A 19,376-nucleotide genomic window follows, 5' to 3' on the forward strand; every position below is an offset into this window, starting at 1 on the left:
AAGGGGAGATGGAAATTTCATTTAGTCTTAATATTTATTTTAGAGTCTGGGACTTTTTTCCACATCTAATTAAGTGCAGTGGAAGGGTGTGTACAGTAGTAGTGTTGCTAACATTCCCACTGAGAAATTACACTGTACTGAAAGCCATATCTCTTTGAGAATAAAACAATTCTGTCAATGAAAAATTTTTATGTCTAACTACACAGGAGTATTACTTATGTAGTGCTACTAAAAGCCCTCCTGTCATTCCTGTGGTGGTGTGTCAAACAACTGTCCACCCCAGTCTTTCCCAAACTGACGGGCTCTTTGAGGAAATCAGTACCTTGAGGTGGCCTGTTCCGTTTTCTGTTCCTCTTTACTTTGCGTCCTAAGTCAACTGTTACTGGACCAATGCCTGCACCTTCTGTCTAGACTTTGGCTTCATTAGTAAGCAATTAATAAGGCTTACACTTGGAACTTTCCCACCATTGCTCTCTTCAGAGGCTAATCGTATCTCTTCTAAAGGGCAGTTTCTTTGTTCTTGTTGCTTTATCTGATATTGTTAAGCTTCGCTTTCCCGGAACACTAATAATATGTTTACATAGATATATATTTTTTTTTTCTGTCCTATGCCACATCGAGTGCTTTTTCCAATTACTACCATTGTAATTGCGATGACTGAGATTTTTGACACACTGCTAGCTGCAAAGTCATTTCAACAAAGGTTGAAAGTGGTGTGAGCAGTCATGAAAACTCAGAGTTGGCAGAGGATAAGGTGTTTTGTCTCTGGGAAGCTGATTATAATCCTGACAGTAGGGGCTGAAAATCGCTAGTAGTTTTGGACAAGCTGGTAGTTTAAATTCGCTTTGTAGTTAATTTCCATTGCAATGTTGTCATCACAAGTTATGCAAAAGACTACTTAAATCAAAGATCTATAAGAGTTACGTTGGTTCTGCTTTAATCTCAATATGATTGTGTGCTTTATGTCTTCAAAAAAAGAGGAATTGTTCTTCTGTGAGCTCAATATTTTCTTATTTCCTTTTCAAAAAGATGAAAGAAAAAAAGCTTCAGAAAAATCTGTGTAGTACAAGTTTGTAAGATACTCAGTTTTCCAGCAGATATTAAAATTCTGCTGCATCTTCTCCTGGCTTCATAAGGGAAATCCTAAGAACGATGGTAAGAAATGAGTTCTGCTTCCTCAGTTTTGCATTTTGGTCCTGGTTTGTAAGAGGAGAGAAACTAGACCAACTAGACTGTTAGTTGGTGTAAGTTCTCACTGTGTTTGTTTGGATGTTTAGGGACTTCTGGGTGACCGGGGGCCTCCAGGGCCACAAGGCCCCAAAGGAGTTGAGGTAAGATGGAAGTATTATGCAATCAAGAGATTATGTTTAAAAGAAAAAGTTGCGAGGGGTAAGAGGGTTAGACAACAATGCTTAGATGTTTAAAGTATAGTCATGCAAAATTTCAAGGGTTTTTTGCATTTTGGCAGGTGATGCAAAGAGGTTTTAGCAGCCTTATGGGACTTTGCATCCATTATGTGGTTTGTTTTCATTTATTTCAGTGGAATCTCGGATAATATGTGTCCATAGTCGGATGTGGTTCTTTTAGTTAAACTGGGGAGATGGGGGTGGATGATACAGAGATAGAAACCCATATATCAATTTAATGACAGTATCCTAGATACATATAAGTAAAGAGTTAGAATCCTGTTAATAGAAGGGGAAGGAAGGCAGCTTCTCATCTTATACATTTATTGAATATTCTTAATTAATCATAATGAAAATAAAAACTCATCTCTCTTAAGCTATAAGTAATTAATATTAGAAATAATTTAATCAATTATTCTGGGGATAGACCTCTAGACTTCTAAGTAGCTTAATTATGGGCTTCCATGACAGATATTGAGTGAGTAAAAGCTACCAGTGGCAAAATTATCTCTTTAGTTAGAAGCCAGGAAGCTACAGATAGGATTTCTTAATTGCTCTGTTTCCTATTGCTTGTAATTGAAAAGGTTGTGTACCACTTCCTCCGAAAGCTAGAGGATATCTTTTATATTGAGGAGGATCAGTGAACCATAAAATGATCACAGCATGGCATCCTGGCAAGGCATCGATACAAATCCATGCTTTAATATAACTGTGTCATGAGTGAACCCTGAAGAGTTAACAGTGCAGTTCCTTATCATGCGTAATTATATCACTGTGCACAGTGCTCTACAGCACAGGCACAGTGTCTCATTTCTTCTCTTACACCCCACAAGCCTGACCCCCAGCGTCCCTCCATCCCTGAGAAGAGACAAGGATAAACCCTAGCAAAATGGCTTGGCCAACTTAGTGGCTGTGCCGTAGCAACATGGAGGAGAAAATCAGGAATGTTCCTATTGCTTTTATAGTCATGAAGTGTCAGTATTGCTAGAAGAAAGTAACTGCAGGGCAGATAGAGTTTGACCCATCATTGCTGAGTCTCTCCCTGCTCAAAATTGTGAAAATATTGCCATGATGGTAGGTATACCAACAGTTTCACAGCCTTTCTGGCTGCATGTGGCTACATAGGGCATCGCTTTCTGGCTAATGAGTTTGTCTGAAATCAGATTAGTCTTACTTACAGTGTTTGCGTCAAACTTGGACTCATACAAACACATATGAAGCAAATTTAAGATGATATAATAAAAACAATGTTTTCTGCAGATTTTTTTTTTTAAAGCTAAACTTAGCGTCAAGAGTATTGAAGTCCTGATTTCTTTTAGGGAGAAGTAGGACCAGCTGGACCTACTGGAGGAGTCGGCCCAAAAGTAAGTATAAGTAATTTTGTTAGGGCAGACTATTTTTCAGCAGAAGTACTGCTTTAAAAGGTAAATTTACTGTGAGAAGTAACTGTGTTAAAATGGCATCTCCTGAATAAATACGTCTCTTTCCTCAGCACATGCTCTAAGCAGAGTTGAGAAATGGTTTTCCTTACATAGGATTTGAAAGGAAATCACAGCCATGGTGGACAAAAAAAAAATTGAAAATTAAAGAACCAATAACAAACTGTTTATGGTGTTCCTCTGAAACAGATGAAACCACTATGCACTTCCAAGGGACTGAACCAGCTGATATATCAAAATTAAACTGGGGAAGAACCCACCATAAGACTTGGCTCACAGAGAGAAATATAGAGGACTGATGCTTTAAGAAATAATTTCAAACTGATCTGGTAGACAGTTGCTGAAAACAGTAAAGCTGGAATGTCATAATGCTGTTTTTCCTGACATGTTTTAAAAGATAAAAGTTTAAAACTAATGACCAATGTTGTTAGTTATAAAAATGTACCAGTGTCTAAGAGTATTTTAGTAGACTTGAAGCTTATTTTTAGAAAAATTACAAGCTAAAAACAAATACTAGCCTGCACAAAGGACTACAGGAGTGTCTCTAGGTTTACTGAAAGCAATATGATATTCTGCCTTTACTTGATTTGCTTCTGTGTGGTAATCACTGGCATGGGCTTCATTTTGGGTGACTTCTAATTTCTTGCATGAACTTGGGAAAGTCTTTCCTGTTGTTTCTTGGTTCTAGAGTGGATATACTCCCATGTCATTCTTCCCGTTCATTAGCTAGTCAGAGCTGGGAATTTGCTTTCGTATAGAAATAATGTTTAATTATATGTGGCTTATTTGCCATATGGATTAGGTGTTAAAATAAACAAACAAAAACCTCCTTTTCAACTGAGGAAAACATGCAAAAAATTTAACAGAATTTCAGACCACTTTGTGATTCAGTTCAATGTTCAGTTTAATCTGCCTGAGCTTCTGCCAAGAGCCTCATGGAAATTTTTATTTTGGCTGCATCATACTTTGAGTCTCTTTCTTGGGCAAGGATTCATGACTGGACAGCATCTCCCATGTTGCGCTGTAGCAATTGGAAAAGAAGATGCTGCAGTGGGTGACTCATGGGTGATGAGACACCTGCCTTCACATTCTCTGTGTCACTGGGCATGCACAGGCCACTATCAGGTGGCGTCAAGGTGACCCAAGAGGAAAAATTTCTGTGTAACCTAGCAAACTTAAATATTTTTGATCTATTCTGGGTCAGTTTGACCTAAATTTTGGTTTTGATTTCTCTCTATGGGAAATCTGCACACTGATGACATGTCTTATGGCTCCTGGTTTCTCTCTCTCAAAACAATCTGTTGAGAGAAGAATGTGTGGATCTGGGGTGAGCTCCAGGGTTACTATCTCCAGACAGTGAGTAGCTTGCTGGCTAGCATCCCCTCCTGAAATGAGAGGTAGGGGAAATGGGAATTTTTCTTTTTGGGGAGCCCTGCCTGTTCTTCCTCCTTGTTATGGGGCCCATCTGCTCTTGCGTGGATTCTACAGCTTCTGTTGATTCCAGCTGCTTCACAGCTCCAGGCCAGCTTGTTCACACTGCTGCTCTGAACAATGCTTCCATCTCTGCTTCTCCTTGCTTCTTCACTCCTGCTTGTAACACAGACTGTGTGATTACATTGGAGAGAGAGAGTCCCAACATGCAGTTGTTAAATCTGATGTAGTTTAGCAGGACTGAGTCACTAAGCTGCTGAACACATCTGTCTTCTTAAATTATGCTTGCTTGATTGCAATTTCACACTCATTTGATTTACATAGGCTCTGTTCCATTTTCCATGAAAGGAGTTTTAAAAATGCTTACCTCTTAAAGTAAATGCTATGAGTGCGTGACAACACGGTTCTGATTAAATAGCCATGGGGGCAGGGGAGGTCTCAGAGAGGGACCTGAAGAAGTGGTCTAGCCATGCATGGCCCCGAGGCACCAGCAGCTGTCAGCTGTGCCTTTAGCTGACCGATATGTCTCTAATTAGTTTTTTGCATCCTCCAGGGGTGGGCTTTCTTCATTCTCCTTTGCAATCTGTTTCAGTCCTTTGCCTGTTTTACAGGCTGTTTTTTGACTGTCCAGCCTTTCTATCTGAAAGTCTTGCCTGTGTCTTTCTTGCTATGGGGGCCTTGCTTCCTGTCCTGCAGACTTTATTTGTAGGCATGGTTAATAGGTTTGTCCTCTTTTCAGCCACTGTTATCCTGAGTTTCTTGGGGTTTGTCTAAACTAGGTGAAGTATCCTAGTAGGTGATATTTTGTAAACCTTTGATTATTCTTATGAAACTGTTATAGTTTGCTCTTGGACAGTAAATGAGCAGGCTTCTAGTGCTTCTGGAGTTCCTCGTCTCTTGTACTGTGTAGTTTTCAGGTAAAGTGTTTAGCCCCCAGTTTGGGTTCAGGCATGTGCCACAGAGGCAGCCATAAATTTTCACCTCATTTTTCTTCCCATCCCCCCTTGCCCCCGTCCTTGTTTCTAACATTTACCTTTAGAAATGTGCATGAGACAAAAAAACCCTGGGTCCCACCTGACCAATGCTACCAGCAAAACAATCGTCCTCTGCTGGAACAGAAGGTGAATATGAACCTGCGCTCCAGTTCCAAGGTCCCAGCATAGAAAAGAATTCCCATATGTCTAAAACAACTGGAGCCAAAACTGAGGATGCTTCTGCGCTTACTAAGGATATATCTCGGGTTCCACAGAGCCCAGCCTGTTTGAATTCAGGAAAAGATTTTTGAGCTGAATCTGATTACACAATTTGATTTTTCATTCATTCCTTTGCAAACCTTCCCACCCATTCTATTTCAAAGTCAAATACTTACATTCTCTTAATTTAATCCTTCTGAATAAAAAAAAATGCTGATTTTTAAAGTATTTCTTTATTTATCCTCTGAAAATACAGTAGATGCTACATTAAAGAAATGACTGTATTTATTCAGTTTCCTCCCAATTATTTCTCTTTCTCAAAGGCTATCCAAATATTAACACTGTAACTGTCAGAGTAGCTCAGGTCAGTCAGTGCAAGCATTGGTGGGGTTTTTTTTGATTGTGGGGTTTTTTGGTTTTTTTTTTTTGTTTCTTCATTGCTGAAGCAGAAAATGCCTTTAAAAGGGGGGAGATTGTTTTAAACCAGAATGTAAAAAGGAATTGTTGTGAGTTGATTCCTTTCTGAGATACATGATGTCGTAGTTCAGCCCTGATCGGGACCAGACTACGCAGTCTCTCTCTCACTCCCCCACCCTCCAAGAGAATAGGGGGAGATGATATAAGGAAAAACGGCCCGAGGTTTGAGATAAGGACGGGGAGAAATCCTTAAAGTTACCATCATGGGCAAAACAGACTCAACTTGGGGAAAAATACTCATTTATTTCTAAAACAGCAGGAGAATGAGACAGGGAACAAGATAACCTCCCCCAACTCCTCCCTCTCCCCGGGCTTAACATCGTCTCTACTACCTTCACCTCCCCAGTGGCACAGGGGGGAAGAGGGAATGGGGGTCACAGTCCGTTCATCACACGTTGTTTCATGCTGCTGCTTCATCATTGGGGGAAGAACTCCTCGCATTCCTCCTCTGCTCCATCGTGGGGTCCCTCCCACGGGCCACAGTCCTTCGTGAAACTGCTCTGGCATGGGTCATCTCTTCCACAGGGTGCAGTCCCTCTAGAACAGCTGTCCCAGCGGGCCCTCCATGGGCCACAGCCTCCTTCAGGCCTCCACCTGCTCTGGCGTGGGGTCATCCATGGGCTGCAGGTGAATCTCTGCTCTTCCATGGACCTCCATGGGCTGCGGGGGGACAATCTGCTCCACCATGGTCGTCACCACAGGCTGCAGGGGTATCTCGGCCAGGAGCCGCATTACTCCTCCCCCTCCTTCTGAACTGACCTTGGCATCTGCAGCCGTTCCTCACAACAGGCTGGCAGATGCCTCTCAGGATCCTTTTTACATCTTATTCACTTCTCATCTCCTCTCCACTTCTTGCAGCCAGGCCAGGCTGAGTTGGGCCCATTCGGCTGCCCAGCAGGAGGCCAGAGGGTGAGGCCTGCAAGGCCCACAAGGCTCGCGCCTCCCCCTCTCTGCCCCCGCTCAGCTGCTTCACATCTTCTTCTCTGTTTTTTCCTTTTTTTTTTTTTTTCCCTTCTTAAGTATGTTATCGCAGAGGCGTTATCATGGGACATTCTGCTACCAATTGGCTCAGCCTTGGCCAGCAGCGGGTCCACCCTAGGCCCAGCTGAGTCCACTAAACAAAGGGGAGTGACTTCTAGCAGTTTCCTACAGAAGCTACTGCCTTAGGCCTCCCCTCACCCAACAAAACCAGAACACGTGTAAAACAAAAGCTGGTATTTATATCGCCATAAGGTGAGCAGTTCCTCCTGAAGATGGAGTAAAGTGCTCTCAAAGCTGCCCAGCTCCCCCAGTGCAGTATTTTATGAAGGTGGCATGTCTTCCTGTGGGCTGAAGGCATGCGAGGAGCTTGTGAAGGGATGGGAATAGAGTGATAGTGAGAGAGATTTGCATTAAAATATACGCGCCTGTGTCAACCCGTTGTGAGGTGAAAAAAAGCACAGGTGGCTACTGTTTCCTGAAAGGCAAGGGCAGAACTTTCAGCTAATATTTTAGGAAGCAGATATTTCCTTTGATGTACCCAGCCCTGGAAGAGTAATTTTCTCAGGGGTTTTCAAGCAGAAAAGCAGCCATCCGTAGTTTAACCTTCTGTCAGTGACTTTTCCTCCATGTGTAATTTACAGTTATATTGCATTTCTGTTTAAAGCAAAATCTGTATGTTTCAAATTGTTTTACTGGTTAAATCCACTTGTACCATTTTCTGACAAATTTGCATCTGTTGTGTCTCCTTCGCAGCTAGTACATAGCTGGGGTACTACAGCCAAGAAACCTTTACAAGTAGTAACTCTAATTCAGTTCTGATAGGACTAAAATTATAAAGGTAGTTAACAGTAGCGACTAGTTTTATGTCAATGAATTTATTTTAAAATATTTTTGTTAGTCTTGCTCTCTAGAAAGACCTTAAGGTTCTTTGCAGCAAAATATTTAAACAGCATGTAGTAACCTGCAGAAGCCTATCATTTGTTCTTTGCTAAGACTTGTGGAAAGACAGGACTTGCTTTATCTGGGTCTCTCAGAACTTCTCTTCATGATGTTTTCTCCCTGTGTTCCTGGCTGTGCCGTATTTTAATCCCTTGGCAGAACCAAAAATCTGTTCCTAAAGCAATGATATTTGTTGGAACTTGTAGGGCAAAATGAAATCACTCAAGCAGGCAGACAGAGAATGAGAGAGATAGAAAGGATCAATATGAGAAGTCGTGGAACCTACTAAGACAATATAATTTTAAGCCACATAGAGAATTTCTCAGATGCCCAGAAACTTCACACACATTGTGCTCTGAAAGACAGGCACAGAGCAGCCAGAGCAAAAGATCCAAATGGAACAATCCCATCTTTTTTGAAGAAACCTGTTTGTTATCTGTTGCTTTGGTTGCTTTTCTCTCAGGGCAGCCAACGTGGAAAGGAAAGCTCTCATTACAGAGTCCTGGGATTGCAGTTATTCAGTCTGCTGGAACAGCAGTTGATAATTTCCTTTTAGCAGAAATCTGCATCTTTTTGATACTGAATCATTAAAATGTTGAATTAATTTTCTTTCTCCAGTTGTCAGGCTTCAGCGATCTCATTAGCAACTTGCTCAAGAGCCAGACTCAGTCCAGTGGACCTTTACTTTTGGACTAGAGTCTTTGCCTCAGAGCACGTGGGGAAAGTTTGTCTAGGCAGGGCTGGGCTGTTAGATAACCAAATGGTTAAGACGTGTTTTATGTCATAGAGGAAGCAAAATATACCTGGAGGGAAAACAACCTCCTAAAAGAGAGACATAATTAAGTTATAAACATCTAATTGAAAATTCAGGAGAAGAGCATTTTGGTTTTTATGCCTTTGTGGGTCTGTGTGAGTGACAACAGAAGGAGCAATGTATGTTACAAAATGCTTCAAAGATCTCCACTTCATGGCCTCCTGCTCTGATTGATGTTGCTGTATTTCTTCCAGGTAACAATATGTTGTTAACAGAGTATCATAGCAACAAGATCTATCAGCAGCAAAATGCTAATGGAGAGAGATGAGGCTTAAAATAATAAATTTGATGAACAAAGATGAGAGCATATTTGAGCTGATTTTGTCTGATTGAGGAAGGACAGTTACGACACCAGTCCCTGAAGTCTAAACATCAGATTCTGTTGTATGAGTCCCAATTCTGCTGGGAATAGCCAGGAGAGAACATGACCTTGCCTTTCCTTTGTCCCTCTTGTATGTTTTTTAAAGTGAAATTGAAATATGTTTGGTCCTTGGATTGTGACTGTTTTTTTCTCAGTGTTAACCACCATAACAGTTAATATAGATTCCGCTTACTGTGCTAGTATTTGTAATAATCCACAGTGTATTTTCAGATGTAGTTTTATAAATACACTTGCTTCGAATGTTGGTATTAAATATTACTAAACTGTACATTTTTGAGTGCACATGTTTTGATAAATAAAAATTGGAGTGAAATTATCTTTTAAAATAAAATATTTACAATAATTTACTCTACTCATTGTTTTAGGGAAAACCAGGACAGAAAGGTTATGTAGGAGATCCTGGACCAGAAGGTTTAAAGGTAAGTGATGGTTTTATATATGAAATAAAATGTGTTTGGAGTATCAGCTGTATACAATTATGCACTGCTATGTACAGTGGCATGCCAGTGAAAGGATATGAGTACACATGCGTCCATATATAAATGTATATCATACTGGTGATTCTGTTCTCTTGCAAGATCTCATTTTGGAAAAGAAGGAAATTATGCAGCTCTAGGAGGCAGGGATGTGTGAGCAAAGGCAGCAGCTGCTAACATGAGATCTAGATGCCTGGGGATGTGAGAGTGGCTGAGCCTGGGGACAACGCGGGACTCGGGGCAGTTCCTGCACTGGCAGGATTTCGGGGATATAAGGGAAGAAGAGAGGAAGTGCTGCGCTTTGAAAAAGGAGCTTGTGGAAGCAGAATTTCTCAGTGCTGAATTGCAATCTGAGTAAACATTACCCAAATTACTATTCATCAGAGCACTGAGATGAAATAGCTAGCAAAATGTTCCAGAGTTACATAATGTGACTTGCAGTGTTATTAAGGAGAACAGAATTAATTAACCTAATACTTAATGCCAATTCCGAGCTGTTGAAGGGAGGAGGAGAATTCGAATGTCAATTTTCCTAATATTTCATAACAAAATTAAACTTAGCAATAGTGTGCACAGGTAACATTTACTTTTGAGGCAGTTGTGGAATAATGAAGGTAATTTGCTGAAAGGAACATTTGAATAAAAACTAAATAATTCATTTATAGTATTTGCTGACTTAATGTATTTAGTAAGCCCTTAATACATAGTTTTCATTTTTGCAGGCAAGTCCTAAATGCGTTAGGACATCTATTTACAAAATCAAAATTAGCCACTGACAAAATTAAATTTTTCCTTATTGCTTAATTTTAGCTTTTAAAGTTTTAATTGGCAGATGTAATTTAGAAAACAAAGAGGCTCCTAGGAAAATAGAGGACTTTAATATAGACATATGAAGGAAATTACTTTTCTAATGAACTACATCAGCTGTTTTCTACATTTAACAGGGAGAACAAGGAGATCAAGGAAACCTTGGAAAAACTGGTGAAGCAGTAAGCTTGAATTCTCTTTCTGGTTTTATTTTTAATTCTATGTTTATCTGAGAGTGGATGGATAATTTGTTGCAGTAACTTTCTGATGAAGTTTGCCTTTCTTTGAAGCTGTAGGATGTTTACTATATCTTTGTGGTCTTTCAGAATCCAATTATTTAAAGAAATTCCCCATTTAAAGTATTTTCCAGAGTTAATTCTGCTTTTTTCCTAATAGGTTGAGTGAACATTACAGGTAGTTATAGGGGTCTTCCAAAGCACTCTCAAGTAAGTGAACAAGTGATCCTTTTCCAGTTAAATCACTTGAGAAGCTACATTTAGCCTGAGATGTATTTCGCAGACTTGTTCTGTCTACCCTCCATAAAATTACAGAGCTCAAGGTGACCTTGAGGTGATGCGTAGTGGATCCTTTACTGCCTAGGCAGGATCCGTTATCTTTATATCACTCCTGACAAACATTTGGCTAAAGAGTTATTAAAAAGCTCCAAGAACAAAAGCTCCATGACCTGCAGGCAGCTCAGGACTTCTCTATCTTTATTTTTAAAAGTTCTTCCAATTGTGTAACCTGACTCCCTTCTGCTGGAAACAGCATTTTACAAATTATAGTTGTTACTGTGTGCCTTCTTCATTCTTCCTTTTCAGGCTAAAGTCCCAATTCACTTAGTCTTTCATATTCTCTAGATAATTTAAGTCACGTTCTTAGTCTCCTGTAGACTGTTTGCAATTCATCCAAACATCTTTGACTCTAGCTTACTGCTCAAACTGTTCACACTGCTGAGAGAGGGGAAAAAAATGCTTCTTAAAAGCCACATTCTTGCATATACATGTCCACTTTTGAGATAGCATGCTGTTATTCAGTTTGAGATCCACAGTCTCCAATCCTTCTTTTTAAGTCATTATCTTTCCCAGTTCTTCCATTGTAGGCACTTTTTTAGTTTATAATTATCACTTAAACATACTGCCTTGCAATTCTCTCTGCATAATTTCATCTCCTGCCCTTTTGTATTTTTAACTTTTGTCTGGGAGTTATGAGCAGGTGTGAGCTTTTTGACTGATGCTTGAGTTACCCAGATGTTGGGTAGAACGTGACCAACTTGATTTTATTTCCTAAGTTCATGTACACCGAGGAGACATACCATACACTGGTTTGGGCTCAGTGCTGTACTACTTATATAAACTCTGTTCAACTTTGACGGCAATTGGAGTGAGCTCCCCGTTGTCTGCAAAATACCCAGCAGACGTACCCCAGACAGCTCATCAAATGGTTCGTTACTGCTGAAATTTTCCAAACTGCTTGTAAGTCAAGTCCAGCTCCTCTGTGCACTCTGAAGACTGTGCTTCTGGAAACGGGACTGAGAAGCTGGATTCTCAGTCAGTTAAAAGTATCTGCTTAGACAGGAACCGATAGTGCCATAGAATGCCGTAAGGTCTACTTGAATGTCAGACAGCATATCTCTAAACATAGTGAGTATACTTAGCAGCAGCTTGATCTGTAGCTTTGTTCAGCAGTTTATACATAGCAAAACCTTCATTTTGTTAGGTTGTAATCAGAGCTGAAAATCAATAGTTTCCTTTCCTTATGATACCATTTGGAAAATACAAGGTTTTTTTATATTGCTGGATGATTAGGGCAAACGTGGATGGATACTGGAGAATGAGGATGTCATGGTAGAGGAGAACAGATGGAACATCGTAACACCACGTTGCTTTTATGGAGGAGTGCTGGAATGACTCTGTACTGGGATGCACTAATATAATCTCCTGTCCAGCATTTCTCTGCCAGCTTTACACTTGCCTTTTCTTTTTTTTAATTTCCCCAATAGCAGGAAAAATTAAGCTTTTATTGCATATGAATTCTGGTTTTCAGCCTGTAACACATTAGGGAAAACTGATAGCACTTACTCTGTGTTTCATTCCCACATGCACCAAAATCCTCAATATAAAACAAAGCTAAGCTCAATCTGAAGTCTCTACATTAATAGTAGTACATAAAACACCAAGAGCAGGAGACAGCCTTTCAAACACACTCAGCAGACCTCACAGGAAGACTTTTCAAAATCCCTTCCCTCTGCTTTATTCACCACTGTAATCTGTAACAGTTAAGCTTTTCCTAGGTAAATTAAAAAGTACTAGCAGGAAAAGGATAGTTTTTCTCATAGGCGGAAAATGGTTTTCCAGATGTGAGTCCTAATGCAAAATACTCACTTTTGTACACTTTGGATGCAATTTTTACTTCCAGCTTCTCACAAGCTTCTGTTCATAAAAAGTGATTTTTCTTGGTGTGCAGAGAGCATACAAACTTCTTAATCACAGATAAATCCACTTCCTGCCATTGAGTATTATCTCTGGTGGCATACATGATGATCCCAAGACATCTCTGGAACCAAACATACCACACACACAAAAAAACCCCAGAGTTTGAAAAACAAAAGACTAAGTACAAGAGCAAAGTACAAATGCTGCTAGCTGCTGTTACAGATTTTGAGAGGGAGCCCAAAAGAAGTTATGGAATAAAGAATCTGTCCTTACCGATGCCTTGTGAAGTTTGTGTTACTAGATGCTTGGTGACACCAAATACAAAGACGATTTGTTCAAATAGCACTAAACAATGTGCAATTACCATATAACTTATTTAATAGTAAAGGCAAAGGGAAAAATAAATTTCTAAAAATTTTACAGGAAGCCTAATGTCTAATAAAATTCTGTGTGTATGGTTTCTTCCTTCTGCACTCCTCCCCTCCTCTCCCCCTTTTTTTACTTATCTATTATTTGTTGTTTATTCATGATCTTTATTGAGTGAGTTTTTCAAATTACAGAATATGATGCATACTTTTAAGCCCATGTTTGAAATATACAATACTGGTTTTTTTAGCAATGGGGAATCCATCATAGTATTCCAGTTCTCCAGAAGAAAACTAGTGCATTTCTGGGATAAGCTGTCAAAAGAAGCAATTTTGCAATAATAAATCCTGTAAATGTTGAATTCGTAGCAAATTATAACATGAAGCACATGTGCATGGCTGCTATTGATACCAAAGGGTTGCACCAATATTTTTCTTCTGTTTCTTTCCATTTTTTAACTTTTCCTAGTATCATCCATCTTCTGTCTTTGACTAATACATCTGTTACTGCTGCCTGAGATGCCAAAATAGTCATTGCTTTTCTGTAACAGCTTTCCAGGTCAAGTGCTGCTTAATATCTGCTTAGAAAAATGCAGATGGCAACTGTGCACAAGAAGGGAAGTTTCAACAGAAGGAAATTGGACTTGGTTATTCAGTCCAGTAAGATGGGATATGTGCTGAAATACAGCTTTGTCAATAGGCTAGAAGCCATATCATCCAACACTTCTTAGGTCACATGAAGCTGCTGACTCCTCGGAGCACATTTCTGCCAAAGTATTTCTGGATGCTTGTCCAGTTCAGAAACTGAGTAGACTAAATTTATAAAATGTTCACTGTGCTCATAAGCTTAAAATGACACACATCTTAATACTAGATCAGGAATGTGCCCAAGATGAAACTTCAGACGCTATTCCTTAACAGTCCTCCACAAAAACTTTCTCTGGCTACAGCATATGCCTTGTTTAGAGGGAAGGTGGGCAGGTTCAGGTGGTGCTGCTTGGCTCAGCAGAGCCCAAAGCTTCAGTAGGACCCAGCAACTATCCTTTGCTGCAAGATCTCAGTTAACTACAGGACTGTCAGGTCCAGTTGAAGAGGCATTGGTTAAGATCGTGAGAAGCAAGGGACAGCAGGCAGAGCAAATTTACACTGCTGATGATACAAAATCCTTTGGAAGTCATGCCAAAGGAAACAACTACTTCAGCTAGTAAGAAAATTGCCCTTACATTTAGGGGAGGAAAATAGCACTTTGCTGACATGTGCACCTGGATTTTGTATGCTTAGATCAGATGCTGAATAACTAAGTGCAACTTAGCTCCACTGTCTCCTTGCCAGCTCTATTACAGAAATTCAACCCTTGACCCATACATGTCTGAATTAGAAATCACTGATATTTGTACGTATGTTGAGACAGAGTACAGGGATAGAGCTGGCAGCTCCAGCATGTATAACTGGTGTCAAAAGGACAAACTAAAATAAGCACAGTTCGTGAACACGAATCCTGGAAAAATAATCTTTAAAGACCTGGAAAAGTTACATGTCAGCAAGTCTGCCCAGTTGCAAATAGTTTTTGAATCAGCAGAAGAGAAACCAAGCTGAAATGAGAAGTGCTTCCCACCATCCAGAAAAAGCTAAAAAGAATAGAAAGTTGCAGTCCAGCAAAGAAAAAAGTGATATTCAGGCTGTCAATGGCAGCTCCACAGCAGGCTGAAAATGGTCAGCCTGTGAGAGTCTGTGGGGAGCCAAGAAAACACTGCAGTTAGGCCATGTGCCTAGGAGTTGAGTTGTTTTTGAGAATAATTCCCATAAAGTAATTACCACATCTGCAGAGGTAAAAAAAATCAGCTGGATTAGGCACTAGGGATGCTTCATTTGTGGAGAATGGAAACTACAATTCCTTTTACTTGAGGAAAATATTAAATGGGCTTTAACTGATATTTTCAGGAGGCTCAATAGAAGGAGTTCTTTGAACTATCATGAAAAGTCTGGGCTCTGGGGATATGCAAATGAGAATTGTAAGCCATAGGCCAAAAGAAAAGTCAATTGAGGAAAACATTTTTGTCCAAAGACTGGTGAATGCTTCAGAAGAAGGAACTAGTTCAGCTGCTTTCAGAAACCTATTGGATACAGATTAATGTAAGTTCTATGAAGATCTTATGGTGAATGATAATAACGATGCTTCTGTGTCTATGTTGTACTTCTTGTTTTTGCCCTAGATGAACTGATATACTATCATTGCTGCTAGGTCTTTCTCTCAGAGACAGTAGGGAAACAGATTACAATATCTAGAAGTCAGCTTTTTCAAGCTGTTGCTTATTTTTCTTGAAGGACCTCTTGCTAGTAGTGCTCTTCATAAGCTAGTTTTAGCTGCAATGCTACCCTACAGAATACCAACAGCCCCACACCCTTTATAGTTTTGCAGGTTCGGACTAACACCTTAAATAAGTCAACACTCCCTACATCATTGAGAGCAGTCAAAGAGAAGGATAATCTGTTCCATGTGAGATTTGTTACCGAAGGAAAAAGACCACTACTTAGATGCACAAATGTAATTAACTTTTATCCCAGTTCAGTTTAGCTGAGATAAGACTCTCGGAAGTAATATCTACGTTCAGAAGAATTTTTTTTCCTTTGTACAGATTACAAAAAGCTACCAGTGTGAACTTGACAATTAAAACCAAGAACTTCTATAAATGTCATTATTCTGATTGTCACTTGAAAAGTGAAAATACTTCAGGTTTGGATGGGGTTTTGTCACCTAACTCACTTCGTGTCATTTCTAAGCTGCTTATGGCAAACAGACTGTGTAAAATGCAGTATCCTTCCGAGCTAGTGAACTGTGCCCTGACTGCCACTGTACTGCTGACCTCAGGCTGCCTTTTTCTTGCAGTCATTTAAAAGATTCACATACAAATGGAATCCTTGCAGATCTAGTAGATCATCAGAAAAGTGTACCAGTCCTCTGCTCTTTCCCTGACCAAGAGAGGAAATTAGCCTTTCCAGGGAGTCAGATGCTACCTGTGTAGTAGTTATTTAGCATCTGTGATGTTGTTTTCCCACCACCCCATCTGTAGCCTTATATCCATACTTATTTGCATGCCCAAGTGATTTTGCAGCACTGAAATATGAGAAAAATATTTAAGGCTATTTTATCAATAATCAAGGATAAGTTGTTCCAGCATGCATTATACATATTCAATAATGGTATAGGTATTGGCACACATCCAGTCTGTTCACTGTTTCTCTTTTACTGTCTTTCTGAATTTAACTGGCCTATTTCGTGTACTGTAGTGGTTTGGAAAGAAAAATAGAGAGGAATAGCATCTGCACATGGCATCTGCAGTTTGGCTTCCAGAGTTTTGCCAGTGGGCACATCCCGCTGCCACTTCATAAGGTAGCTTCCTTTAAATGCAAGTGTTTCTCTGCCTAACGCTATCAAACAGAATTACCCTACCTTACACAAGAGTTACTGGAAGCAAAATCTAACCCATTTATTTCTTTTCTAAAACTGCAGTAGTTTAAGCAATGCTGACAGTACATTTTGCCAGTTGCAGTTTTGAGTCCTTTAAAAATTGAATGAAACATCAGCAGAGAGGTACAAATATGGTCATCTGTGCTTTCAGGCACCTCCTCCACTGGCAGTAACCAAGCTTAAATTCTCACTCAGATTGTCGCCTCTCGTTTACTATCAAGTAACTTTCTCAACAGCCAGAAAATGCCAGGGAAGCAGATGGCCAGACCTCAGTGTCAAAAAGAACAAAATAGTACCTGCCTTTCAAATATCATCCCTCCCAACGTAATCCTGGGTAAAGCAGCTACAGATCTTATGGTCACTTCATAACATTTTTAGTACTGTGGTTATAAGGTAGGAGATAGTTTCTAAAATTTAGAGGTGGAACCACCAGCTTGAATAATAAAAAAGAACCACATAACCAAAAGCCTGGATCCGCTGTGTGGCATACATACAGCAGTTTGCACAGCTATCAGCTCCTCAGATGCCAAGATCTGACGTGGGGCCATTTTCTAGTCTACTCTTGCATTTTGATAATTCAAACTAAAGTGCCATTAGAGGGCAAATGTAGTATTGGTCACTAAGGGATTCGAAAGTAACTAATGCAGTAATTGAACTGGCAGTAAACTGTAAGTAAGCTGGTATCAGTTTACTTTATAGTCTTTATTTAGCCTTTCAAATAGCCCATATTACTAGATTTTGTCCTTCCTGTGAGAAAGTACATCCTCCAAAATTGATGTTGTTTCCCAGCAGTCTGAAGATGGGGCTTTCTTTAAAACTTCAGGTTCCTTTTATCTCTAAGTGCGGGATACTAACAGCTGCTCCATTCCGTTCATACCTGATACTGGTACAGTAGTAAGCAAATATTCTGCACAAAGACTCTACTGAAAGTTTTTGTTTTCAAAGCCTGTCTGTGGTTCAGCAATATACTATTTTTGGTCAGATCAAAAGTAGTCACACCAAAGCACTGATCTAATACAAATTCACCCAGAAATCTGTGACTAGCAGGGTTTTTTATTCCAGAGCAGGTACCAGCTGTCCGTGACACCACCTTTCTCGCAGATCAGGTACCTTTTGTTCTACTGCAGATGATATGAAGCCCAAATAGCAGCCAGTGTAAACCTTGCATCATGCTTTCTTCCTAATTTGTGCCCAGGTCTGATCTGGGTCATGTCTGTTAGAAGCATGCATGCACATGTTAGTGCCTATGATAACAGGGTCTAGATGGATTGTTTAAAAAAAAAAAAAAAAAGTCTTTAAATATCATTATGTTAGCTAGCAAAACTGAGCTTAGATTAATATTTATTTCTTAGAACTTCATTTTTGTAATATTATGAGTTGTAGAGGTATGAAATAGTAGAAGGTAATTGTTAGAGCATCTGCTTTCCTTCCTCCTCCTGTCCCGCACCCTTAGTTCTTTTTTTAACATACGTAATTGGCTTGAATCTTCAAGGATCCTCAAGGAAATTTTGATCTGTTAAAATCAAACATCAATGTTAGCTCATTTTGGGTTTTTTTAGTACTATGCCAAAATGTATAAAGTCCTTCATGAAGTTTGATGCTGATGGGGTCTTAAAGAAATGCTTAAGTGGGAATCTTAATGAGCAAGCAGAGGTTATGATATTGCTCAATGCTGGATCTGAAGTGAAGTGATTCAGCACAGATTCAGGACAAATTTTAACGAAAAACAATTGGAAATTTAAAAAAAAGTTCATAAAAATACATTAATGTGGCAAGATCAAACTTTGAAATTACTTGTGTCATCTCATTAAATGGCATTGAATAAAAAGGTTTGAAAATGCTGAATTGGAAATAACATCGGATTGTAAAATTTTCAGTTAACACAGAAGAACGTGTTAGCGTACAACCTGACAGGTAACTGCTTCCACAGGAATGTTTGGAACCAGCTGAATGTTCATTTCTCACTACCAGCTTCTCAGTGGATTACTCCATATTTGGATTTGCGTTAAGTATACAATGTGTTTTGAATTATTCAGCTACAGTCCAGTTTCTAACATGGAGCATATGCTCTGGCAAGGTGTTTGGGTTTGGGTCATTCTTGGGCATATGTTAGTTGTGAGATCTGGTCTCTGATTCATTTTCCACAAAAATGCTCCTGTCAAGAGCAAATGCTTCTGTTTCTAAAATGCTGTTATTGTCATTGGAGGGTTTTACACAAATTCTTGTAAATGAAAGTTTATTACTGTTTTTTTAATAAGGTTTAAAAGCTTTTTTTTTTTTTTCCATTTCAGAGGTTTTTGCTTTACTTTTCTGTTGCCTAGTACATTCAATTTGATTTCTGGAATCCACCACTGCTGCCCAAAGGATTGAAGGGATGCTGGAAGACACTGACTCAATAAACCTGTGTTCATCCTCTTACATAAGAAGGAGAGAGAGTTAAAACCTCAGTCCAGTCCTAGTGGCTGGTCTCTATAATAAACCAACCTAAATCTGTGGTTTAAGGAGCCATGTCATCTTTAAGAAAGTCCATAGGGAAAACAGCACTTTATGGCTAATATATTGATGGAAAAAAAAAAAGAATGTTTTGCTCTCTGATAGCACTTTCTCTTCACTGTATGCTACTAATTGTTTTAATGACCAAAATTATATTCCTAAGTGAGTTGGTTTTTAACACTCTTGCCTCTACACATACCTGCCGTAGCTTTATCTCAGTCTCAGACACTGTTGGATGGAGGAATGGAAAAGGATTTAGTTAACCTGTC

At 39.5% G+C, this 19,376-nt stretch overlaps 1 protein-coding gene across 1 annotated transcript in view; it reads left to right on the plus strand.

The window, feature by feature from the left end:
- Positions 1 to 19,376, plus strand: part of COL24A1 (collagen type XXIV alpha 1 chain) — a 143,341-nt gene that overhangs the window by 68,470 nt on the left and 55,495 nt on the right. Inside the window, exons 21-24 of the mRNA XM_086754112.1 lie at positions 1,278 to 1,331; positions 2,726 to 2,770; positions 9,428 to 9,481; positions 10,483 to 10,527. Coding sequence (XP_086610238.1) covers positions 1,278 to 1,331; positions 2,726 to 2,770; positions 9,428 to 9,481; positions 10,483 to 10,527 — 198 coding nt within the window. The remainder of the gene's footprint in view (positions 1 to 1,277; positions 1,332 to 2,725; positions 2,771 to 9,427; positions 9,482 to 10,482; positions 10,528 to 19,376) is intronic.

This window comes from Chlamydotis macqueenii, chromosome 8 (assembly GCF_036417535.1).
Source record: "Chlamydotis macqueenii isolate bChlMac1 chromosome 8, bChlMac1.mat, whole genome shotgun sequence".
Taxonomy (NCBI): Eukaryota; Metazoa; Chordata; class Aves; order Otidiformes; family Otididae; genus Chlamydotis; species Chlamydotis macqueenii.